Below are 27,516 nucleotides of genomic sequence, written 5' to 3'. Positions count from 1 at the left end.
TTGAGTCAGTTATACAAATTGTTTTAGACCTACCTAAAGGCCACCACGAGAGAAATCAGCAGATCAAGAGCTGCTGTTCAGTTCTTGGCACACCTGATGTGTATTTCATCTCCCCCCCCACACTCCCTCCTCCCCTGTACACATCCTCTCGGTCTCCCTCCTCCTCCGCTCAGGTTATCACGATGGGCATCTCGTGATCCGCTGGTTCTGGGCTGCGGTGGAACGTTTCAACAATGAGCAGAGACTCAGATTACTGCAGTTCGTCACGGGAACATCAAGTGTGCCCTATGAAGGCTTTGCAGCCCTTCGAGGAAGCAACGGGCTTCGGCGTTTTTGCATAGAGAAATGGGGGAAAATTACATCTCTCCCCAGGTACGGAGCTCCTGCCCACCTTTGGGAAACCTGCCGAAGAAGGCCAAGTACCCTTTGTTATTTGAGCTTGGGCACTTATCCATTGGGATGGTATTCTTTCCTGCCACCCAAAGTATTGTTCTATGAGTCGTTAGTGAAAGGTGTGGGTGAGAAGTCTCAGGGAGGTGCATTTAGACCATATTCTTAGTGATTTTTCGATGACTGATGGTATTTGGGCTATTGGTATCACGGTCCATGTGTCAGTCCTACGTAGCCCAATTTAATTTAAAGAGGAATGCCTCATCTGGGGGAGGGTCCAAAGTGGCCCTTCCAGCACTGTGTCTGGACTTCTACTGTTACCCACCGGGTTCTTGGACTCTTTAATCAACAGAAATTGGTAAGAGGCCAGACAAATTCAGGAAAGGGTTTACTGGGACTCACCCCCAAGGTGGGGTGGTGAGCTGGTCCCTTAAATAGGGTGAGGGTAGGGTGGATCAGTGGGTGGGGCCAGAGGGGCGGCTTAGGTGATCTGCGCACCCCCTTGGTGGTGCTGTGTGCAGGGATCGTGGCAGTCCCCCGTTTTTGCTCCCGGCATCTCAGAAATGGCAGTTGCTTTGTGGCCTTTTTGTATCTTATTGTTCATAATTGCCCCTAACTGCCCATGCCTGCAGTTATTTTTAGTCCCTTAGAGTTTCTTTGTATTCTGTTGCTCAAGGAGATGTTTGTCCAGGTGCAAGCACTGCAGTAAAGGATCCCAGGTCCCAGCCTGTCTCACTATGGCGTAGCACTGGATACACTTGATATTCCCTGGAATAGTTAGCATGTACATGTTGCAGTTTTCCTACTATGTTTCAAAATGTGTGCAGACAAGACCACGTGTATATCTCCGGTCTCTATAGTGGCTTCTATACAGTAAGCTATTGATGAAATTATTGTAAGATAATGCAAAAAAAGGAGGCACTAGGGCTCCAGGCAGTTTAACGGAATGAATTCCCTGCACCATGAGTTTTTATCCCAACACTTCCTCGGCCCTTTCTGTGCCTCTTTGGGTAGCATATTCCTCATCAGTGAAATAAGGAGCACTAAAGAGGTACTTCTGTCTCGGTACTATAGTAATAAAACCCACTCAGCAAACTTAAGATTGATCCACATTATTTTCTTCTACTGTGATATTTTCTAATTATAACAGAAGATTCGTATTTAATCCAGCTGTATTTCTATGCGGCCTCCCAGACGCTTTGCTAAATCCCTATTGTGGAAGGATTTACTGAACTATAATTTTCATCTAGCTTTCCTAGACTTTCCAGCATCCCGGAGATAATTCACCTGATGACGGTGAGCGTTAGGAGGCCCAGGAAACAGAGTGCATGCCCAGCTGGTTACTAACAGCCTAAAGCGTTGGGGCACTTTTCAGCCCTGGCTTCGCCCACTTCGATCAGCAGACCCTCAGGGTTCGTTTGCATGGCTCTGCTGAGCACCGGACCTGCTGAATGAAGTCTGGAAAGAAAATAAGGCTAAAAAGGCAAGATTTCCATTTGTCGAGTGTAATGATAGATTTGGAGGATGAGTTTTTTTGGAAACATTTTGCTCTGACTTTAGAGGAGTGAATTTGAGTCGCATTTGATGATTCTCTCCTAGTGGGCCCCTCAGTGTGCCCCTGATGGAGGGCCTGAGCTGCAGCAAGGCACCTGCCCAGAGGGGCTTACAGTCTAGGGAGGAACGGAGCGGAAGAGTAAGTGGTTACGACCCCAGGTGGAATCAGAGGAGCACCAAGAAGGGAAGATAAAAGCAGGATGCCGTGAGTATGTAGCACAGAGACCTGATCCTGATTGAGCTGACAGGAGACGGTGACACAGAGAAGCTGGCATTTAGGTGAGCCCTGAGGGGCAAGGAAGGGTAGAGGGTATTCTGGGCTGAAGCAACAGCAGGAGCAAAGCCTGGGGGTGGGAAGGGTCAGCTGTGTTCAGGAAAGGTCACCAAGCTGGCATGGAGGACAAGACGTCCATTGCGACACTCGCAGGGGACGTGGTTGATGAGAGCGTCTGGTGGGCCGTGGAGAGAAGACCCCCCCTGAGGAATCCGCTTTACTCTTTAGGAAACGGAAGTCATTGCTTTGGTCACTTGGGGTCAGAGCGTGAGTCTAATTACATATACGCTCTGGGAAATGTGCATTAATGAAATGTGCATTAATACTATCAACCCACACAGAGAACTTATAGGGTGGACGTCAGGCTTATGAACAGCCCAGCACATCTGGGCCAAGGCACCCCTAAAAAGGCTGCTACCCCACAAATCCCGGAGAGGGTTCTTGGGGGAAGCGGGGACTTCGCCGTAGGCCAGAAGGGCCCCAAGAGTCAAGTGCTGAGATGCCTCTAAAAAGGGACAGCGAAAATGACCCTCTGAGTAGTAACCCCCGACTAGTCTCCCTCGTGCATTTTCTGAAGATCCAAGAACCTGGCAAGTGTCACCTATGTGTGGAGAGAAAGAAATAACCTCTGAATTCCAATAATGGTAGTTCGGAGAGACCTGGCCTGGCCACATGGCAGGTGATAGAAGCCTGAGGCGAGCAGGGGCACCGAACACCCTCGGGGTGACCCAGGGCTCCCCAGAGACCGTGAGCCCCGTGTGCACCCCACACTCTGAGGAGCTGCATTCTCCTCAGATCTTCCCTCTAGAAAGGCAGCTGGCCTCCCAGGTGAGAGAGCGTCACAGCAAAACAATACATCAGGCCAAGTCCTTGCTTTCCAGAGTGTGTGGGGATTAGGACAAAGGACTCTGAGGGTAGAGGTTTCTAGGCTCTAAGTTTACAGTGCCTGGTGAAGAAACTTCATAAACCACCATCGCTGGAGCATAAGAGGGGTGAGAAGGTCACGGAGGTTGGGGTCAAGGAGCTGGCAGGCCAGGGCACTGAACAGTCAACCAAGTGGGCTCAGATGCTACACAGTCTGGTGGGAAGACCTGAAAATGGAGAGCATTTAAGCCAAGTACCAGAGATTTTAATAAATGTGTTACCCAGAAGGTCAGAAGGTCAGAAGGTATGGAGGGTATATCTAGATCACTGATGGTCAAACGTGTCTTAGCTACAGCCCACAGAGAGAAGGACCCTTCACATCCCAACACAATACATGCATAGGTACTCCTGTGTGTGTGTATCTGAAATACACGTTCTTCAAAACAATACTTCATCCTTATTACCTGCAGGTAATACACTATTTTCTACCCTATCCTATTTCATTGAAATAAGATGCCAGACAAAACCTGTAGTTTGGGGGGGAAAAATACCTAAATGGCATGAGATTCAGAGGAACAGAAATTTTTGATCAAAGATTGAAAAGTAATGATGTAGAATTGGCAGTGGGAGTGGAAAAGTCTCTCGTCCATCCACAGCCCAGCATGCAGCAGGGTGAACGGTGACCATCTCCACTCATGAGTGCTGAGAACCACATCCAGAGCTTGGAGGCCACATCCAGACCAGGAGGTGGGAGAGTTTCCTTACTGCGGAACTTGACAAGGAAAGGCCTGGAAGGAAAGAAAACTCGGGAGCTGGTCAGGGTAGACCCAGCACAGGCAGCATGGAGATAAGACAAAGGAGAGGAGAAAACCTTAGGGGGTTTACATTTAGATTAGGGACCAGGGGTACCAGAATTATGAGTCATGGGCGGATTAACAGGACTAAAATACTAACACAAACATGCTTCACTGCAGATGTAAACTGAGCCCAAGCCCAGGATGAAGGTGGAGGCCTGGTTAAGTTAGTAGTTGGCTTACTCTATAGGGATGGTTCTCAAGGTGGGGAGGGCAGGAAAGAGGTGATTTTGTCCCCTCAGGGGACACTTGGCAATGTCTGGAGACATTTTTGGTTGTCGGGGAGGAGTCCTCCTGGCTTCTCTCAGGTAGAGGCCAAGGATGCTGCGAAACACCTACAAGACACAGGACAGTCCCTCCCGGTGAAGAGTCATCAAGCTCAAAGTGTCAACAGTGCCGGGTGGGAAGCCCTGCTCTGTAGGCTGTCGGGCTACAAAGGAGGCATGAGGGAGCCCTTGGGAGTCCCTAAGAGAAACTGACAGCCACTGAGAAGCCATCAAGAAGCCAAGGGAAGAGAGATGTTCAGAGGAAGAGCTGTCAGATGCTTTCAAAGAGCTTGAGGAGGTGGGCATAGAAAATGTGCCTCTGGATTGGGGAATCAAGAGGTCATTGACAAACTTGGAAAAGAGTAGATTCAGCAGTGATAGAGCGAGAACCTGTCCAGAGATTGAGGCCGTAGTCGGGCGGTGGAAGAAGATGACTTGAAAAGGAGTCACACTTAAAGAACTGGCCTCACAGCCGCACGCGGTAGCGATGCTGCCTCTTTCCATTGTTTGCTCGTAACCAAGCTTAGAGTGGTCTCCACCGCAGAAGAGCAAGACTGGCTTTGGTACTGTCTCGGTGCACATTTTAACCAGTAACTTGGAAAACCTCGAGGAGACAGAGAGATCGACTGTGTAGGTGACACAGGTTAGTAGTATCACACGTAGTAATGTGATGGGCACAATCCAAATCCAAAATGATCCCAAAATGCTGGAACCCTAGAATAACACCGACAGAGTGAAATCTGACACGGCACAACTGAACAGATCCAGTGGAGTTCCAAAATATCAACTTCACAAATACGAGATGAGGGTGAGTCATTTGCTTGCAGTCATGTGGAAGAGGCCAAGGGTCTGAAGTCCCCACAAGGGTGACACAGTTCCTAAAATCATGACTGCAATGGTGGTCGCATTCTTATTAAGAGACCCTGAAGCTTAAATGATGATTCACGGTTTACGAAAGGCATTTATGTGCGGTCCTCACACGCCAGCCCTCTGAGGTGCACGGGATATGTATTATTACCCCATTTTATAAGTGAGAAAACTGAGGCTCAGAAAGATTCATTGACTTTCCCAAGGTTATAAAGCTAGTCAGTGGCTGGACTGGGACCAGGCTAGAGGTCTTCCGAACCCTGGTTCCGGACTCTGTCCGCAGCCCCACCCCACCTGGGAGCACGGGGTCCAGTGCCCAGGAAATGAAGTAAGCAGGTCCTCCGTGCTGTCAGGACCACACGTGGAGAGCAGCGAGGACTTAGGAATGAGGAATCAAATCGTGATCTGATTGTGTTCATTCACTCTAGATTACAAACTAGGATTTATTTAAGAGTGAACCAGGCCTATAGATTAATGCACTAAGAGCAACTCTTGAAGAAACTCTGGGTGTTCAGACTAGGTCTTGAAGAGGGGCCATTTGCCAATGTTTTCAGTTTCCAGAAATTATCTTTTACAGAATTAATCTGATCCCAACTATTTTCTAAATAGGATTTTTTTTTTCTGTATTATTTCCACTCGGGAGTGACAGTTAAAATGACCAGATAAAGAAAACCAAGAAGATGCTGTCTGCCCGTATCCTGCCCCTGGCTAATTCAGCCAGTTCCAAAAGCACACTTGGCATTTTTCTGCCGCTCTCAACTTGGTTTCGCAGGGTCTGGGCTTGGTCCACGCATTGGCACGTAGCAGGGAAAGCCATTCTTTGTCTAGGCCAGACACTGGCCCACATAGATGGGCCCGCAGGATGAAGTACATGACAAAATAAGCAGAACCCAGGGCAGGTGGCACCGGGATGCTGCAGGCATCCAGGGAGGATTATCCCCCAAGCTCAGCTGTTCTTGGAAATGCAGCATCTCTGCTTCAGGTTAAGCAGGCCCCACTATGAACGGTAAAGGAGTGGGACTGTCAGTGCTCCATCACACCTGCCTTGATGGAGCATCGGATCTCGAGAGTTCCAGGGCATCCGTTGGCACCTCTAAGTCAATGCACAGGGTTTACAGAGGCCCAGAAATCAGAGCTGGGCAGGGAGACTTGGGAACATAATCCTCTAATACTAATTATGTTCCTTTGCTGGCCACATCCAACTTCATCTCTCAGTTGTAAAATGTCGCTGGTTTGCTACTGCAGTGCTAGTATAGCGTGGTTTGCTTCCAAACGCAAACCCACCCCTCCAGTTTCTAGATATTCCAGTCCCTCAACCGGTCTATTCCTGTCTGGAAGGCTGTGGTTCTCTTTTTTTTTTTAATTATTATTATTTATTTATTTATTTTTGGCTGCGTTGGGTCTTTGTTGCTGCGCGTGGGCTTTCTCTAGTTGAGGCCAGCAGGGGCTACTCTTCGTTGCGGTGCGCAGGCTTCTCATTGCGGTGGCTTCTCTTGTTGCGGAGCACGGGCTCTGAGCACGCGGGCTTCACTAGTTGTGGCTCGAGAGCTCTAGAGCACAGGCTCAATAGTTGTGGCGCACGGGCTTAGTTGCTCCGCGGTATGTGGGATCTTCCCGGACCAGGGCTCGAACCCGTGTCCCCTGCATTGGCAGGCGGATTCTTAACCACTGCGCCATCAGGGAAGCCCAAGGCTGTGCTTCTTAGTTTGCAAGTGTGTTATGGTGGTCCTAAAACATGGTTCTACCCCCTTTAGATTCACTTTTGATTCACAGATTCAGACTGATCACAGAACTGGCCAAGCCAGTTGTACCATTGAAACAAACACCTTGACCAGCCTTTTCTCCCCCGTTCAGGGCACACACGTGCTTCAATCGATTGGATCTTCCACCTTATCCCTCGTACTCCATGTTGTATGAAAAGCTGTTAACGGCGGTAGAAGAAACCAGCACCTTTGGACTTGAATGAGGAACTCAAAACTTCCCTGACATTTTCCTGGCCAGTGACATCATCCTTTCCCTTTCCCTGAATCAACTCTCCTTTGATTTTGGTATTCCATGATTTTCGTTTTCAAACCAAATCAGGATTGACGAGCTGTGCATGAAGAATTGCCTTCTTCTAAGATCTAACCTTCAGGCTTATCTCCTCTACTTTCAATGAACTGCTAGCCTGTATGCAATATTTAAAAACAAACAAACAAACAAACAAAACAGCTGTCTCAAGGTCTGTGTATATCTCCACATACCTCCATTACTAACAATGAAATATGAATGCAAGTTATGCTACACTTGACCAAATGGTAATAAATGTTTACTTCCATTTCTATGATTTAAGGGGAAATTTGAGCATTAAGCATTCCAAGCTTTTCTACACCCATCTCTTCTGAGCAGAGCCACCATTTTTAATAATTTCTAACAATAAACTCCAGAATAGGAGCTGATCAACTCTTTCTTTTCCTCCCACTCTACTTTTTCCCTGGGCATCCAATCCACCCAAAACAGCAGTGGCAACACCACAATTTTGATACATTCAACTCATGATTCGTATGTGGCATCAGTCCCATCAGCTGGAACTAGCCTAGACATATGGTGCAAATATTACACTTTCCAACCAATAATAACAGCAAGAAAAACACCTCCTGCTGATGCAACGCAGGGCATCCCAATGGTTGTGGGGATTGTGGCACGACTTGAGTTCAATGAAGTCCTGGGGGGGAGGGGGGGGTGCACCCCCCGTGAACACCCACCACCCAAGAAGCACAAACTTGTGCACAAGTCCAAGAAGGAGATCTCATTATGTAGCATAAACAACGAGGCTTCTACCCCCATTGTGTTGTATAGAACGTGTTGAAGCAAACAGGAGAAAGGGGAGAAGGACATTAGGACATATTAGAAGGACATATTCAGTTGGTTTGAATACCTGAGTTCTGAACTGTTTTCTTTTGCTTTGTTCGATCTAGCCACAGGTCTCCTTCCCAGAGGAAGAAAAATGTCCCGATAATCTCATGACTTTTGTTCAAGCCAAGTAATTACCTGTTTGGCAAACAAATTTTTATTTCAACTTTGGTAGTGTTTTTATTTTTTCATGGTTTTTTTTTTTCCTTCATCATGGTGTTCAAATTCCTTCGCATCTGATTGTCCCCAGGGACCACACTAAATCGGAAGCTGCAGAGAGCGATGGTGCTTGTTAGGGATCAAGGGCAATATAATACATCTCCTTCCTCCGTAGCAGTCATTCCTGGAGCAAAGACCTAACCCCCCAAAGGGAAATATAATACATTTCCTTCCTCCATAGTGGTCCTCCTGGAGCAAAGACCTAACTCCCCAAAGGCACACTGATTTGTGTCAAAATAGGGATCCAGTTTCTTTTAGCATTCAGTAAAGAGATGTCTCAGAAAACGTAGTGTTTTCAGAACAACAGTTGCAGGCTCCAGGGACAGCCTAACCTCTCAATTACATTTGCCATAAACCCAAACATGATGGTCGTTTGCTATTTGTCTAACCTTGTTATCATGTCGTCTGAAATATGTCACTAATGAAAGTGTTTTTCTTCACTGGGAAAAGAACTGTTGAAATGTCACATTGTTGTCCTTCAGTATGTTAAGCAAGGGAGAAATGTGAGAAATGTGGGAAAGTTAATTTCATCCAGAGCCATGTCTAGCGCTCATATTGGTCTGTGCCCAGACAATGCGTTAATTGTGTTCCCTGCACTGTACAAGGAAACATTCCTTTAGTAGACATTAGAATGCTCAGCACCCCTTGCTGCTGTGTACCTGTTGTCAATCAGGAAATATATATGTTACAGAAATCTGGCCTTCTGTGTTGTCTAAAAAGTATATTTACCAAGATAGGATGATGGAATGTGTAAGCTACATAATACAGAATGAGGGATCTGTAAAATTCAGGACACGTTTCAGCATCGGGAAAGTTATGGATTCTAGTGGAGCTATTGTTTATGAAATCAGGACATAAGGATGATGCAAACTGTTTCACCATCCTATATAGAATAGAATCTCTAGTACAGGGGGCATCTTTCATTTTTAGAACTTGGTGTTAGATGTATATAAATACTCAATTCAAGCATTCAGTTCTTCTTTTCAGTACTTATATTAGAACATTGGCAAGGGAGAAGGCTGTTCCAAAGATGGAACCTGCTCCAGGGAGCTTCACAATTTACACAAGTATCTAATTAATCTGTTAATGAGATTAATTGATGACTATTCTTCCCACATACAGAAGGAACAAGGTAGCCTAGAAGTTATATATAGATAGAAAACTGGGGCATGAATGGTTTTCAACTAACTTTTCCTTATTCCCACTGCCCCGCCCAATGCCATGGCTCAGATATATCCCACAAAGCATCACAGGAGCACTATTTCATAAAAGTATAAAATTCCAGAAAGACATACTGGTGTCAGAGTCCCTGAAAGAATGCGAAGTGTGTTTATTAATAGGGTCCCAATTTCCATTACAGCCTTGCACAGAATCCCTAAGGATGGAAAACAAAGAGAAGAGGAGGACAGACAGTTGCTATGGAAAAATCTTTATTTGTCTTTGTCCCAGATGATGTTTCTTTAGTTAATATTCCCTCATATATGAGGCTGATTTTTAAATTATGTATAACATTATATATATATATATTTACATATATAACAAAACAGCTATAGGACTCGATTGTGCTATTAATTTCACCAGGTGGAGGTGCAAACCACCCCAAATCATATAATTCATAATGAGCAAGATAGATCTCACCCATTTGTTACCTTGTGTAAATTTCTTTTTAACTTAAAGTATTAGTTTTCTCCATGGAGGCATAGTATAAAATTAATCATTTATAAACCACTATTTCCCTAAAACAAGATCTTTTAGAGCTATTTTTTTTTAAATTTATTTTATTTATTTTATTTTTGGCTGCATTGGGTCTTTGTTGCTGCACGCGGGCTTTCTCTAGTTGCGGCGAGCGGGGGCTACTCTTCGTTGCGGTGCGCAGGCTTCTCATTGTGGTGGCTTCTCTTGTTGCAGAGCACAGGCTCTAGGCACGCGGGCTTCAGTAGTTGTGGCACGCGGGCTTCAGTAGTTGTGGCACGTGGGCTCAGTAGTTGTGGCACACAGGCCAGCTGCTCCGCGGCATGTGGGATCTTCCCAGACCAGGGCTCGAACCCGTGTCCCCTGCATTGGCAGGTGGACTCAACCACTGCACCACCATGGAAGCCCTAGAGCTATTTTTAGTAAGAGTGTATTACCTTTGATTGGGAGACAAAGAACAATAAATAAGAGAATACTTATGTTTTCATTAGAAAAATGCTTCAAAAATACTATGACGTATTTATGATAATTTCATGGATATCCCATTTTAATCTATCATATGAAGGTGATAATCCTAAAAACAGAAATAGACTCTGAAGAATCAGGAGAAGTACTATAAAGCTACTGATTTCTTTGTCATCCCTATGTCTGTAAGTTGACCGTGGTTGTGAAAATTTTTTACTGCTATCACGATTGTCATGCAGTGAGAAAATTAAGAAAAAGTGATATATGATTTGTTGGCAGGCTTTAAATATGCAGAATCTCAATCTTTTTCTCTTCTAATACATGACCATCTGTGCTTTAACAGTAAGTGCATTTGTGTGGCCAGCCCATGAGCTGGACCTTCCAGAACAGTTCTAATGTTACATCTGTGGCACCATCAGTCTGTGTGTCAAACCATGTGTCCCAAATTTGGGTTCAGAAAATTTCTCAGTTCCCACAAATGTTTTCCCAGTCAAGATGAAACACTTTCACATGAAAGTAGTTAGAACTTTACATAACAAATGTGGTGCTTTATTATTATTATTATTATTATTATTATTATTATTATGTACTTCAGTGTTCATTCTTAAAACTACTGCAATACTATATCATCAAAATCTGGGCTGGATGTTCCAGCCATCGTAAAGTCCAAAGGAGAAAGTGTTACTTTCCTGTTAGTGACATGTAGTCCCTTTGTTCTAGTAGAAAAAAAAGGTGCCTAGAGGTAATATTTAGAGTAAATATTGTTCCATTAGCCTACTTCCTGAAGCTTCCAATTTACCTAAGGAAATGTCTATAACGATTTTGTTCAAAGTCTTTGTTTTAGTCAATAGCAGGAGAAGTCCTTGTTCTTGGGTTGATTTTGCTTATATTGACAAGAGAAATGTCACGTAATACTCAGGCCGAGCTTTCTCTTCCATCCTGCCACCTTCAAGGAATGTCAATAAACACTTTGGTATGGCATTGTGTGTGCTCCTTATTGCAAAGAGAAGGCTAGGGTCATGCATAACAGTTTGCATCGTGCTCATGCCGGGTGTACGCAATGAAACAACACAGAAGACTACCAGCTGCTACGGTAAGTACTCCCCGGGAAGATTATTTATCAAAAAAGCGTAAGTAATGTGCTCACAAATCCACAAATAAAGGGACAGCTTTTGTAACAAGTTCCTGGTGTTGCCTATTAGAACGGCACACAAACTATGGGATTTTGTGAGTGTGCTTTATATCAAATCAGGCATACACTGGCCTGTTGAATTCCTCCCTGTTTGAGATGCTTCTACAAAGGCTTCAGGCCACAGCCTGACACCCGGTGTGACCCTAAGACAAGGTTTAGCTCTAGGCAAAAGTGTTGAGTCCAGTGGCACATACCATGATTCCCAATATCACAATGATATTCTCTCCTTATTACCTCCTTCCAAGTCTCAAAAAGAAAACCATGTGGCTCTCACTGGGTGGTCAGAAGCTGATTTATTCTTTGAGGAAAAATATTTTATTATTAGAAAAGAAGTATGGGTAGAATTGAGAGAAAGAAAAACCTGAGAAGTCTCACTATTGCATTTTTATACCCATGCTGGGTTTACGTGAGACTCATTCAAACTGAAAATAATTTTTCTCTTAAGATATAAGAAAAAAAAATTATCATAGACCATAATTGACAAAGAAGAGTAGATGATATTATCTTGTGTTTTAATCTGATCATTATTCTGAAATCAAAATTAAATTTCAGATCTCCTGATTTCTATGGCCATACTTTTCCAATACACTGTGCTGACAACTCATTAATATATACTGTAAAACAAAAAATTGACATGTATAGCTTATAGTCAAGATGTGATTTAAATATGTTTATAGATGATTGTTCTCTAGCAGAATAAATGAAGGGAGTTATGGAAAGTCAGGCGAATCTTTATCAGTGCCGCAGGAATCATCACATTTATAGCTGGGACCAGACCCTTAGGTACTTTTGTCTGACTAGTTTATATTGGAAACAAGGAATCTGAGACCAGGAGAGGTGATTTGCTCAAGCCACTAAGCTTTATCTTGGGGACAGAAGGTATGCCCTGTCACAGAATATCCCTTGGGGTCCTGGGCCTCCGGACCTGGCATAACTATTAGGAAATCTGCCAGGAGGGTAGAAGAAATGGAATTGAGATCCACCTGGGGTACCATAGGGGATGCCAGGAATCCACAGCCAATGTGTATTCACCCTCTGTATGAGTTTGCTGTATAACAAAGTATAGTATAACAAAGGACTACAAAGGGAGTGGCTTAAACACAGCTAGAAGTCCAAGATCAAGGTGATGGTGGGGTTGGTTCCTTCTGCGGCTGAGAGAGAGAATTTGTTCCCTCCCTCTCTTCCAGATTCCAGTGGTTTGCTGGCAGTCTTTGGCGTCCCTTGGATTGGAGATCTCTGCCTTCATCCTCGGGTAATGTTCTTGCCTTCTGTGTGTTTGTGTGTGTCTGTGTTCAAATTTCCCCTTTATATAAGGACACCAGTCATATTGCCTTAGAACCCACCCTATGATCTCATTTTGTAACTTGATTACCTTTATAGAGACCCTAACTCCAAACAAGGTCACATGCTGAGGTACTGGAAGTTAGGACTCCAACCAGCTTCTTTGGAGGATACAATTCAATCCATACCATCCTCCTTCCTGCCACACTAATCAGTGTCATCAGCCCCAACAGTAATAGTAATAATAATAAAAGCTATCATATTTAGAACCACACGATTCACCACGAATTTACTGAAGGCTTTTTAATTGCAATAATAATAATCATGGAAGGAATAAAATTGTTACCTATAAGTTACTGCTATTTAAAATAGTTTAATATAATCAACTATATTTCAATAAAAAAAATTTTTAAATAAAAATAAATGACCAAGTTCTATTATATTAGTCCCTTCCCAGCTAAATTCTTATTGTTTTTGCTTTTCTCAAAAGTAAACATTAAAACATTTTTATGATCATCTTGCAGTATTTAAATAAAATAGAAGTACCTTATCTATAAATAAAATAAAATAGATTAATATAGTAAATCAATAATTAATATTACAGGAAATTCCCTGGTGGTCCAGTGGTTAGGACTTTGTACTTTCACTGCTGGTGGCCTGGGTTCAATCCCTGGTTGGGGAACTAAGATCCTTCAAGCCTCACAACATGGACAAAAAATAAATAAATTTTAAAAATAAAAGATCCACTTTTTAAAAACAACTAAAATAATCGTATCTGTTTAATCAATGGATTAATGAAGATGACCAGGATCACAGTAAATTTTTCACTACTTAAAAAAAAAAAAAAACTGGTGCTTTTCATGTATTGGGTTGGCCAAAAGGTTCATTCAGTTTTTTCCATAAGATGGCTCTAGTAGCACTTAGTTGTCTTTAACTTCATTCGAAACGATTTTGTTAGATTTTATGTGACAGCCATCATATCAGCGTGCATTTTAAAAAAGACATCAAAATTGGTGAATTTTTGTGTAGCCATCTTAATATTGAAGATGGAAGCAACATTTTTGGCATATTATGCTTTATTATTTCAAGAAAGGTAAAAACACAATTGAAACACACAAAAAGATTTATGCATTGTATGGAGAAGGTGCTGTGACTGATCGAACATGTCAAAAGTGGTTTGCGAAGTTTCATGCTGGAGATTTCTCGCTGGAGGTGACGCTCCATGGTCGGGTAGACCAGTTGAAGTTGATAGCGATCAAATTGAGACATTAATTGAGAACAATCAACGTTATACCACGTGGGAGATAGCCAACATACTCAAAATACCCAAATCAAGCGTTGGAAATCATTTGTACCAGCTTGGTTATGTTCATCGCTTTAATGTATGGGTTCCACGTAAGTTAAGTGAGAAAAACCTTCTTGACCGTATTTCCACATGCGATTCTCTACTTAAACGTAATGAAAACGTTCCATTTTTAAAACAAATTGTGACAGGCGATGAAAAGTGGATACTGTACAACAATGTGGAATGGAAGAGATCGTGGGGCAAGTGAAATGAACCACCACCAACCACACCAAAGGCCGGTCTTCATCCAAAGAAGGTGATGTTGTGTATATGGTGGGATTGGAAGGGAGTCCTCTATTATGAGCTCCTTCCGGAAAACCAAACTATTAATTCCAACAAGTACTGCTCCCAATTAGACCAACTGAAAGCAGCACTTGACGAAAAGCGTCCAGAATTAGTCAACAGAAAATGCATAATCTTCCATCAGGATAATGCAAGACCATGTGATTCTTTGATGACCAGGCAAAAACTGTTACAGCTTGGCTGGGAAGTTCTGATTCATCCACCATATTGACCAGACATTGCACCTTCGGATTTCCATTTATTTCGGTCTTCACAAAATTCTCTTAATGGAAAAAATTTCAATTCCCTGGAAGACTGTAAAAGGCACATGGAACAGTTCTTTGCTCAAAAAGATAAAAAGTTTTGGGAAGACGGAGCTATGAAGTTGCCTGAAAAAATGGCAGAAGGTAGTGGAACAAAAGGGTGAATACGTTGTTCAATAAAGTTCTTGGTGAAAATGAAAAATATGTCTTTGATTTTTACTTCAAAACTGAAGGCACTTTTTGGCCAACCCAGTATTGCCTTAGCTACATTTATATCCCCATCTAAAGCTGAAAAAATAAAACAAAACCCTGAAACAGAGAGAAGTTAATTTGCCCAAAGTCAATGTATGGCCAAGATTTGAACAAGGAGCTTGGCTCCAGAGTCCAAGCTCTCAACCACCACTACCCACCACCTTCATTCCTTTAAGCATTTTTTGAATACTTATTACATGCTGGGTCCTGTGCTTAGGAGTCTTTGCCCTCAGAGAGTCCATGGTCCAGCAAATAACACTGCATTCCTCCCCTTCATTTGAGATTTGGCCCCTGTTTTTAATATGCATAGTCCCTCTCTCATTCCCCACCCCAGCCCCAGAGTAAGATGTGATGTCCTTGTAAAATAATAATAATAAATAAGCAAAATGCTATGGGGAAAGGGAACAGAAGCCATTGGCTCCGCTGGAGAGGAAAGTCAGACGGAAATGTGTTTATAATGGCAGCAGGATTTGAGCATGTATAAAATTGGGGACAATAATTTAGGTTGATCACCGAGAGGGAAACATGTTGTTCTTCCTGAAACAGTAAACAGAGAAGGGCCTAGAAGTGAGTAAATCAGCCTTAAAACCCTCACATCTTGAAGAGCTGGGAGAACATAGAGATTTTTTTAATGTCTGGAAACTCTGAGTTAGTGTTAAAACTTGTTTCATTGTCCATCTCCTATATGCCCAAGAACTTGTATTTCTTTTCATTTTATTCCAAGGAGTGTATGTTGTAGAGTTTTCTTTTTGCCTTTATAGTTACATAATTCCTATTACATTTTTTTAATTGAAGTATAGTTGATTTACAATGTTGTGTTACCTATTATTTTTTAAATGTAATAAAAATTGGGTCACGACTTTTATCCAAACTTTTACATTTGCCCACAAAAAGAGATTCTCTTCTTTCAAGCTTATTCCTTTGGTGGAAAAAATTAAATAACAATGGGGACTATCTCTTTTCTAAGATTATAGTAGATCATAACATGGAATTCATCACCCCTCCCTATAGCCATACCCTTTTCCACACTCCTAACTCTGCTGTCACCTCCTACTGGGAGCCAAGCATTCTGACCTACCTGCTTTGGCCACCATACTGCAAGCAGAGGCTTCTAAAGTATTTGCACAATTGAGCTTGACTTCTCTCTCTTGCTGCTCTCCTGTTGTGAGGAGTGCATGCCCAGTGTAAGAGGAAGATGAGAAACAGGGGAAGCCCAGCTGAGACCAGGCTAGATCAACCAACAGCCAGTTGACCCCCAGGTATTAGGGCAAACTCAGCCAAGATCATGAAAGCCACCCAGCCAAACTCCAGCTGAGACATGGTTACATGCCAGTGATATTTTATGATTGTTGTACATTGTTATGGTGGCAATAGATAACTGATTCAAAGACCATTAGGCATCCTTTCCTTTCTGGGATAACTTTTGAAACCAAGCATTGAAAGTTTGGTTTAACCTTATTATGCATGGTGGCCACTGTTTAATTTAAATTAATAATGATGCTGAAGCGAGAAGAGAAATTGGCATATTTATATGAGCTCATCAACAAAAAATTATAAAATATGTGGGGAACTGCCAGATAGAATGAACAAGGGGAAATTGATATACTACTGCAATCTAAAAGAGGCATAAAGTAAGTACTTTGAAATGTTCAGACAAAGAAGAAATAAAATATGTAAATAAGGGATGGCAGATTATAAACTTTGAAAAAGCAGGTATGAAAAGAACAATACTGTGTCTTTTCCTTTTTTTTTTTTTTTTTTTCCTGGAACAAGCCACTTGAACTCTTTAAGTATTTAACTTATATGAAAAAGTGTAGCAGCTCATGGCACTTGAAAGATATAGCTTCTAAAATAAGTGAATCTATATTTTTCATATATTTGTTTATAAAATGTAGTTTTATCATAATATATGGTACAAACAAATATTGTTCAGTTGATATTTATTTTGTAGATTAAACTATTAGGTTGAGATAAGAACGCTGAACTTCTACCCTGAGAACGCTGAGCCCCAGCTTCCAAAATGTTGATGTGTAGGTACTTAATCAATGTCATTCAAATTTGTTTTTGTTATAAGAAGTATAGTTTGTTTCCTTGGTATAGAAACACACATAAATATGATTTGGTTTGTTAATTATTGTTATTAATTTGTTTTGGTCAATTTTATAAATAATTTATAAATCAAAATTCTTTGAATTTGTAATTCAGTAAGCTTCATTTATTTTGAGGCTATGTATTATGTGTATATAAGTTAATGATGGTTGGGTCTCCTTGGTGGCTTGTTTATTTTACAAATATGTAATGACCGTCTTACCCCCCAACAATATTCACCTAAAATTCTTTTGTCTTCATTTTTAAGAGTTATTAAGGATTTTATGGATATCCACATCCTACCAATTGTGTAGATACCCATAAAAACCTTTACCCAACAAGCAGAAAATACGCATTCTTTCCGAGCACAAAAGCATTTCCTAAATAAATAAATAAGACTATAGACAATGTCTCAATAAATGCCAAAGAAGCCATAGTCCCACATTCTCTGACCACAATGCAACGTAATTAGAAGCCAATAGTTTTAAAAATTATTTACCACAGGATTATAACAAAACACTAGATACTCACGATTCACGAATATCGCTAAAGCATCTCTTAGACTTTATATCCAACTGGCCCATGAACATCTCTATTCACTGGGCTGAAAAACAGATCAAACTTGTATCAGTTAAGGTTTTGATCAGGGAAGTAGAGTCACTCTGAATGATACAGAATAAGGACTTTATTATAGGGATGGACCTTACACAGCTGTGGGGCTGGTGAATAAATCTATGGAAGCTTTTGCAGACAATGGTTCGTCTGAATCAGGAAGAGAAGCCAGATCTGCAGCAGGGGAGAACCAGGACAAAGGAAGCTCACAAGGATGAACTGAAACCCATGAGAACAAACTAGAAGCTGCCTCAAGAAGGTTGGTGACCTGTCGAAAGTGATGGCTCCTTTCATGATGGAGCTACACACATACCTGACCCAGGATTCAGAGAAACTGCAGAAAGAGATCCTTCTCTCAAGCTCTACATCTAATCCACCAGCAATTCTTGCTTGGACCTACCTGGAAAGAATTTTCATTGCTTTTCACCAATTCCATTGCCACCTCCCTTAGTCCAACCCACAGTGATTTCTCATCTGTATTATTGTCACAGTCTCCTAGCTGGGCTTCCTGGATCCATTTCACCACCCTACAGTCTATCCTCCACACTGTAGCCATAATAACCCTTATAAAACGTGTTAAATCACATCACTCCCCAGATCAAGCCCTCCAATGGTTTCCCATCAGCGTATAAATCCCTATGTGACATGCCTCTGGCTACTTTGCTTATCTCTTACTTCTCTTTCCCAGCCACACACCCAAACACCCTAGAGCCTTTGCAGTCATGATTTGCTCTGCTTGGAATTCTCTTCCCCTGTGTGTATGCAAGGTTCTCTCCCTCTCTCCATTTAGGTCACTCTCCATCTTTCACCTTCCCAGAGAGCCTTTTTCTGTTCAACAAATCTGAAGTACAGTCTCCAGACCCTCCCAATCTCATTTTCTTTTTTCATGTTTTTTTATACTACTTATCTCTACCTGACTTATATCTCTATTTGTTTATTGTGCCTCCTCCATAAGAATGTAAATTCCAGAGAAGCAGGGATGTTGTTTTGTTTACCCTTATAACACCAAGGCCTAAAACAGTTCTGGCTAAATATCAATGTAATGAATTAATTTAGTTAATTAATCAAATTTAATTAATTAATCACTGGATATTTCTTGAATAAATGAATGAATTTCATACAGGGTATAAAAAATTAATGAGACTTTCAGTTTCCGGTTCCTCATGTAAGGAGCTTGTAAGTCATCACTTGGTCCTAACAACTCATAAAAAGCAGAAACAGACTGAAAGCTCAATTCTTCTTGGCTCCATAAGAGAGGGGAAGACACAGGGCCAACCGGGGCCCGCAAGACTGGAGAGACAGACGGACAAATACAGGGAATCTTGGCTTATCGGAGCAGAGACTCTCAGAAATTGCCACAGGAGCCAGTGCTGGAGGAGGAAATGCTGAACTGTAATCGAGCAATTGCTGGAAACTCAATGTGAACAAATCTGAGAGTTAAAAACTCCAGGAGGACCCCACAGTCATAGGGAGGTCTCCACAATCTTGTGAGACTTATTTCCAGTTCAACCAGCTTCCCACAGCAAATATCAGAGAAAGATACCCTCAAGCTTCTGGCAGGGAGAGGGGAAAAGGAACCATTCTGGAACATGCCAGAGCACTTTGTTCTTCTTAACGAGGCCAGCCTACAGGGGAGACTAGTTAAACAGACCCTAACCCGCTGGGGTCTTTCCAGAGCCTAACTGACTTCAGAAAAGGGAAATACCAAACTCCAGCTTACTCTAGTCATACTCTCCCACCTAAGGAGGGAGAAGAAAACTGAGCAACACTTGTGAAGTTCACTGTCCAGAGGCACAGGCTCACTAAAAGACTGAGACCTGATCATGGGACTGTAGAATGCTTCCCCTTGCCCCACACCTCACCACCACGTGACTAAAGGCCCATTTACAGCACTTCCTTTTACACCACCTCATGTCTGGTTATCAAGAAAAAAATTACTAGACATACCAGAAGAAAAAAAAAAAACAAAAACACTATTTGAAGAGACAAAGCAAGCATTAGAACCAGACATGGCAAGGGTGTTGGAATTACCAGACTGGGAAGTAAAAACAACTATGATTACTATGCTAAGGGTCTAATGGATAAAGAAGACAACATACAAGAACAGATGGGCAATGTAAGCAGAGAGATGAAAATCCTAAGACAGAACGAAAAAGAAATGCTAGAGATCAAACACAATGTAACAGAAATGAAGAATGCCTTTTATGGGCTGATTAATAGACTAGATGTGCTGAGGAAAGAATCTCTGAAATTGAGTATATCTCAATAGTAACTTCCAAAACTGAAAAGCAAAGAGAAGAAAGACCAAAAATAGCTAAACAATATCCAAGGTCTGTGGGACAACTAAAAAAAGATGTCATGTGTGTAATGGCAACACCAGAAGGAGAAGGGAAAGAGGAACAGAAGACATATTTGAAACAGTGATGACTGTAAAGTTTCCCCCAATTTCATATCAGACCAAACCACAGATCCAAGAAGTTCAGAGAACCAAAGCAGGATAAATGCAAATAAATAAATAAATAAATAAATTACACTTAGGCATATCATTTTGAAATTACAGAAAATCAAAGATAAAAGATCCTGGTAGTAGCCAGAAGGAAAAAACCACCTTAACTATAGAGGAACAATGATAAGAATTACATCCAATTTTTCCTCAGAAATTAAGAGTAGAGTGAAATGTTTGAAGTGGTGACAGAAAAAAATCCACCAACCTAGAATTCTGTACCCTGAAAATTATCCTTCAAAAGTGAAGGAGAAGGGCTTCCCTGGTGACGCAGTGGTTAAGAATCCGCCTGCCAATGCAGGGCACACGGGTTCGAGCCCTGGTCCGGGAAGATCCCACATGCCGTGGAGCAACTAAGCCCATGTGCCACAACTACTGAGCCTGTGTTCTAGAGTCTGCGAGCCACAACTACTAAGCCCGCATGCTGCAACTACTGAAGCCCGTGCACCCTATAGCCCGTGCTCCGCAACAAGAGAAGCCACCGCAATGAGAAGGCCGCGCACCGCAACAAAGAGTAGCCCCCGCTCGCCACAACTAGAGAAAGCCCGCGCGCAGCAGCAAAGACCCAACACAGACAAAAATAAGTAAATAAAATAAATAAATTTTTTTTAAAAAGTGAAGGAGGAAAAAAAGTTCTCGGACAAAAACTGAGGGAATTTGTTGCCAGTAGACTGCCTTGAACGAAATGTTAAAAGAAAGGCTTTAGAGAAAAGGAAAATAATATAGGTCAGGAAGTCAGAACTGTATAAAGAAAGGACAAGCATTGAAGGACAAATAAGTGAAGGTTAAAGTCAAGTCCACAGAGTAACAGGGCCACCTCTGTTCCATAGCTGGGACCACGGTCAACAGGCCTGCCAGTGGCGCACGAGCCTGTCTTCTCAAGGTGGCCCTCCTCAGTCCTGGGCTCCACTGAGGTTTCACAGCCTCCTTCCTGGATCCCAGGAAATGTGGGCTGGGAACCTCGCACTCCACCATATTGCTAATGTCACCAATACCACACTGTCTTGATTGCTATAGCTTTACAGTTTGTCTTGAAGTTGGGTAGTGTCAGTCCTCTGACTTTGTTCTTTTCCTTCAATATTGCGTTAGCTATTCTGAGTCTTTTGCATCTCCATATGAACTTTAGAATCAGTTTGTCAGTATCCACAAGATACTTCATTGGGATTTCGATTGGGATTGTGTTTAATCTGCAGATCAAGGTGGTGTTATCTTGAGGCCTCAAGAAAGTACAGGTAAATTTTTAAAAACAGTGCCTAGAATACATTAGGGAATTAATAAATGTTATTTCTGGCTGAACCACCTTATCTTGCATAGGAAACAGAATTTAGGAATTAAAGCATTCCTATGTCAGGCCAGTAAAGGCCAGTCCAGTACAAAATAATTACTTCTGTGTTTCCAGAGTCTTTGCAGAATATAAAAGGCTGACCTTTACTCTCTTTTCCCAAGAGGAGATCATCAGAAATGATTTTGTGAGCATGCCCATTAATCTTGTTTTCTACTCTGTATCTTCAGACCTCAGAACTGTAAATCATAGACACTAATCCTAGAGTCCACTATAAGATTGATTTTTTTTCCCCCTTTTGTTTTCTAGAGCTCATGTGGTTATTTCCTCTAGGCATCTTCTTCGTGAGTGTTTAAATGAGAAGTTAGGAGACGGGATTCTAGGCTCCTATCCCGCTGATGCTTCCTTAGATGTGTAGGCTCTTTTGATGACGCTGTTGCCTCTTGCTCAAAGATTTCCATCAATCTGTTATGTATTTCGCATAATTATAATTCAAAACTCCAAACATTACAGTCGATGAAATACCAATTATATTACATTTTCAACCAATCTGAAGTGGATCCACATTTTCTCCCTTGAGCTGACATGCTCCTTTTAGAGTTTGCACTGTAAAACACAGAACTGCAGAGAATTTCATTCAGTTCATGAAAATATTTGTTATGCTTTTCATTAGCTCGTCTACATTTATTGAGATATTTAGTTTTCTTAAGCGATAAACACCTCAGAAGTCATACAGAAAGTTTTAACCTGGGAATTGAGTTGCCCATTTATCAATATTTCAAAGTGTGTTAGCTGATCATTTCATAAGATTCCACAACATTCACCGAACAGCTGTTGAATGACATGCTGTAGCTGCTTCACTTATGTTCTCTCAGATCCATGTGCTTTCAAATCTGAACCCTCAAATGTGTGTAAATTCGTGTTTAGTTTCACAATAAATCTCCTCCCCAAAGTTATCTTTTATAACTCTGGTAGAATAATTGTCATTCTCTCACATGTCAACCTTATTTAGAAAGGCTAAATGGCAAAGGAAAAGAAAGAAGAGACGACCCTAGAGAGTTGCTCCTTCCTAAGCTAAATTCTGAAAAATGGTCATTGAAATGTTAGAGTCCAGTATTACATTTGACCTGAATGCTAATTTTGGCACCCAAATCAGAAGTACAAATCGATCTTCTTTAACAGCAGAAGTCAGAGGAAATTATGTTGTTTATCTGAAATGCTGATCTCAAACACATATTCATCCTCAAAGAGCTTAGATCTGTAACTTACACATAATTTCCCAGACAGTGCTCTGGTATTTAAAAAATAATCGAAGTTTGGACATACAACAAGCTTCAATTTGAAGTAAGAGGAGAAAGAGAATGTGATTTAATCCCCCATCGGTAGATGGAAAGATAGGAGCAGCTGGGTAGGTGTGAGTTGTGTTTAAAATAGTGGCATTGACATATATACACTACCAAATGTAAAATAGATAGCTAGTGGGAAGCAGCCGCATAGCACGGGCGGGTGGGATAGGGAGGGTGGGAGGGAGACGCAAGAGGGAGGGGATATGGGGGTATGTGTATACATATAGCTGATTCACTTTATTATACAGCAGTGACTAACACAACAATGTAAAGCAATTATACTCCAATAAAGATGTTAAAAATAATAATAACCATAGTCTATGCCTGGATGGCCGGACTATGGAATGTTTATTTTAAAAACAAAGCTTAAACTTTTTTTTCATTTAGTTTAGTTATAGAAGTAATATATAATCATCTAAAGACATTTGGAAATACAAAATATAAAAGAAAATTACTCAACAATAGTCACATACCTCAAAAAGAATCACTATTAACGTGCTAATACCATGTCACCTCTTTTCAATGCACTTTAAAAATATACTATACAATAGAAACAATTTTGAATCATTCTTTTTTTATAGCTATCATTGCAAAACAAGTATAGGTCAGTGTGGTTAATCCCTGTGAAAGTATTGCATAATGACCTATCAAGTAAATATATCATAATTCATTTAATTATTTCCTACAGAGAGACATTTAGAGTGTTGCATATTCAATTCAACCACATTTATTCATCAATATTTATGGAGTTTCACTTATATACACTGAGATACAGAAATGAATGGTCTCTGTCCTCTCTAACTAGGAAAATAGAGAATTATACACTTAGAATGCAGTTTGATAAAGATAAGCTCAGGTTGATATGGAAGCAGGGAGGCCAGACTCTTACTCTGGTAGAATGAGGTTAGATACCCTATAGAAAGTGATATCTGAGTTCCTGGAAAAGTTCAGTAAAACACAGATTAGAACAAAAGAAGGAAATAAAGAGCACTTATTCTTCCTGTCTTTCCATCCATTATCACTAATGATGGGCATTGAATTACCTTAAAATGTTTTGCTAATTTTACTCACAAAAATGGAACCGCATTGGTTAATTTTTTTTTAACATCTTTATTGGAGTATAATTGCTTTACAATGGTGTGTGAGTTTCTGCTTTATAACAAAGTGAATCAGCTATACATATACATATATCCCCATATCCCCTCCCTCTTGTGTCTCCCTCCCACCCTCCCTATCCCACCCCTCTAGCTGGTCACAAAGCACTCAGCTGATCTGCCTGTGCTATGCAGCTGCTTCCCACTAGCTATCTATTTTACATTTGGTAGTATATATAAGTCCATGCCACTCTCTCACTTCGTCCCAGCTTACCCTTCCCCCTCCCTGTGTCCTTAAGTCCATTCTCTACATCTGTGTCTTTATTCCTGTCCTGCCCCTAGGTTCATCAGAACCTTTTTTTTTTTTTTTTTTAGATTCCATATATATGTGTTAGCATACAGTATTTGTTTTTCTCTTTCCGACTTACTTCACTCTGTATGACAGACTAGGTCCATCCACCTCACTACAAATAGTTCAACTTCATTTCTTTTTATGGCCCCATTGGTTAATTTATAATTTCTTTGACTTCTAGCAAATTTAAACATTTGATATGAGTTTATTATATTTGTCCCTTTAAAAATTACTTTTTATTTTCTTTGTCCTCTTTCTAATATAGTGTTGCCATACTGCTTATTGGTTCATATGTTCTTTATATATTTAGGGTATAATTTTTGTTTATAATGCTTTTTACAAATGTTTTCCCAGTTTGTCTGCCCTTTTATTTTGTATATAACTTTTTTTTTTTTTTAATTTATTTTTGGCTGCGTGCGTGCTTTCTCTAGTTGCGGCGAGCAGGGGCTACTCTTTGTTGCGGTGCGTGGGCGTCTCATTGCGGTGGATTCTCTTGTTGCGGAGCACAGGCTCTAGGCATGTGGGCTTCAGTAGTTGTGGCTCGCGGGCTCTAGAGTGCAGGCTCAGTAGTTGTGGCGCACGGGCTTCGTTTCTCCGCGGCATGTGGGATCTTCCCGGACCAGGGCTTGAACCCGTGTCCCCTGCATTGGCAGGCAGATTCTTAACCACTGAGCCACCAGGGAAGGCCTAACTTTTTAAATATATACAGGAATTTTGAATTTTTAGGTAGTCAATAGTTTAGAAATTATTTCTCCTTTAGAAATCAGCTGTCATATACTATTTATTTCCAGATTTTAGTCTTTTTATATTTAATTGATTTATTTTACATTTAATTTAATTAATGAGTTAGAAGATTTGGGACCTATTTTAGTTTCATACATATAATAACTCTATTTTAAAACTATGTATTCTATTATGTTGAGCTGTCTTATTTCATAATAAATTTTAGTGTCTATTAGGACAATTCTCTCCTTACCAACTTTCTTTTCCAAAATTTTCCTAGCTACTCACATTTGAACATTCTTCATGATAAACTTTGGGATAATTTTAATAAATTCCAAAAGAAATCATTTTGGGGTTTATTAGAATTTTGTTAAATATATTGATCGATTTACAAAGAATTACAGAATCTCATCTCTTCATCAAAGAACATGTATCTCTATTTGTCTTCTTTTATGTCTCCTAGAATAATTATGTTCTATATAGTTATAACGTAAAATGTAGACTTTGTGCATTTTTTGTGAGGGTTGTTTCTGCAGGCTTTATTTTTCCTTCTATTGCAAATAGAATAATTTCCCCATTAGCTTTCATTCCTTGTATTGTTTCTATGTAGGAAAGCTGGTATTTATTTTCATTGTATTTAATCACCTTTGTCTAATTTTTAATTTTAATATTTTTCCGTCGATTCTTTGGGGTAATGTAGAAATGTACTCAAACTGTCTACATTTAATAATGTTGTCTTTTCCTTCCTGACCATTTTAACTCTCGCTTTCCAACATGAACCACTCAGGTTCTCCTGCAACACTGGGTAGGGGTTCTGAGAGCAGGTGTCATCGTTATGCCCCAACTTCGATGATAATGCTCCTGCAAGTTTTGAGGGATATGTCTTATTAAGTTTAGGATATTCCTTTTTATTTGAGGTTGCTAAATTTTAAAAAATTAATCATGAATGGGTATTGAATATTATAAACTGTTTTTCCCAGTATTTATTAAGTTGATAGAATTCCTTTTCTCCACTAATCTAAGCATGTAGTGAAACATCGTGAACATTCCTGGGATAAAATCTACTCTGTCATGATGTATCTTTGAGTACATTGCTTGAATTAATTAGTTTTGTTTAATATTTCTGAGCCCACATTTTTCCATTGGTTTGAAAGTTTCTATAAAACAGAAGTTTTTAAAAATTGAGGTGTAATTTAAATTCACTGATCGCAATCAGTTCTGAAAATGCATATATCCATTGTAAGCCATAGCCCTGCAAAAATAGCATATTTCATCACCCCAGAGAGTCCCCTTTTGCTCCTTTTCAGTCAATCTCCTCCACCCTAAAGTCAACCCCTCTTCTGATTTCTATCACCATAAATGAGATGAATTGATTAATTTCCAAGCATTTGTGATTTTATAGAGATTTCGGTTGTAGTTGTATATCAAACTGATGGGTAACATTTGGTTTCCTGCTTAATTCCACTACGATCGCAGAACATAGCACTCTATAGAACTTCAGTCCTTCAAAATTGTTGAAACGTGCTTTACGAGCCAGTACATGATCAATAAATGTTCTCTTTGCACCAAAAAGATGTGTATTCTGCAGTGTTGTATTTACATCAGTTACATCAAGCTTGTTCATTGTGTTGTTCAAAACTGCTAAAAATGTTTCCTTTTTTTTTTTTTTCTTTTGTACGCTTGTTCTATCAGTTACATAGAGGAGCGCGTTAAAAATCCCTGGTTACAACTGTGGATCTATTTCTCCTTTTAGTTCTGTCATGTTGCTTTGTATATTTCAATGCTATATTTTTAAGACTCCGCAAATTTAGAATTTTTATAACTTACGACGGATTGATCCTTTTATCATTGAGAAATGTTCCTTTTTACCTCTAGTAATGCTTCTTGCCTTAAAAATCTACTTCGTCTGATATTTGTATAACTGCACCAATTTTCTATTAGGAACTATTTACATGGCATAAGTCTTTCTATCCTTTTAATTTCAACCTTTCTGTAACTTGCTATTTAAGGTGTCTTATTGAAGCACACACAGCTATTATTTTTTAATCCTGTCTAGAACCTTTGTATCTTAATTGGGGTATATCAAATTCCATTTAAATTTAAAGTAACTGCTGTTAAAAAAACAAACAACTTCAGTTTGCTTAAACATATCATCTTACTATTTGTTTTCTATTTGTCTATTCTTACTTTATGATCCTTTTGCTTTCCTTTCTTACTTCTTTTGGATTAAATATTTTTATCATCCCATTCCCCCCCCCATTAACTTGTTATTCATTCTTTTTCTATTATTTTAGTTGTTACTCTAGAGATTATAATATTCATTCTTGATTTATTAAAGCCTGGTACTTTTATCAATTCCCACTCAATGCTGGGACTTTAGCACACTTTAATTCCATTTACTCCCTCTCTCCTTTTGTGCTATTATTGTGTATATTTTAATTCCATATATATTTAAACTCCCTTTTTTTTTTTTTTTTTTTTTGGCTGCATTGGGTCTTTGTTGCTGTGCGCGGGCTTTCTCTAGTTGCGGCGAGCGGGGCCTACTCCTCGTTGCAGTGCGGGGG

The 27,516-nt window shown here is 40.5% G+C and overlaps 1 protein-coding gene across 3 annotated transcripts in view; it reads left to right on the top strand.

The window, feature by feature from the left end:
* The window catches only part of HECW1 (HECT, C2 and WW domain containing E3 ubiquitin protein ligase 1), a 475,998-nt gene extending 465,832 nt beyond the window's left edge, over positions 1 to 10,166 (top strand). For all 3 annotated transcript variants that reach the window (XM_082473396.1, XM_082473395.1, XM_082473397.1), the window contains 2 exons: positions 174 to 372; positions 6,924 to 10,166. In XM_082473396.1, the coding sequence (XP_082329522.1) occupies positions 174 to 372; positions 6,924 to 7,035 (311 nt within the window). In that variant the 3' untranslated portion in view covers positions 7,036 to 10,166. The remainder of the gene's footprint in view (positions 1 to 173; positions 373 to 6,923) is intronic.
* Positions 10,167 to 27,516: the final 17,350 nt, after the last annotated feature.

This window comes from Balaenoptera physalus, assembly GCF_965194825.1.
Source record: "Balaenoptera physalus genome assembly, chromosome: 8".
Taxonomy (NCBI): domain Eukaryota; kingdom Metazoa; phylum Chordata; class Mammalia; order Artiodactyla; family Balaenopteridae; genus Balaenoptera; species Balaenoptera physalus.
Note: the sequence above shows the minus strand (reverse complement) of the source record. Positions and strands in the feature narration are given on the sequence as shown.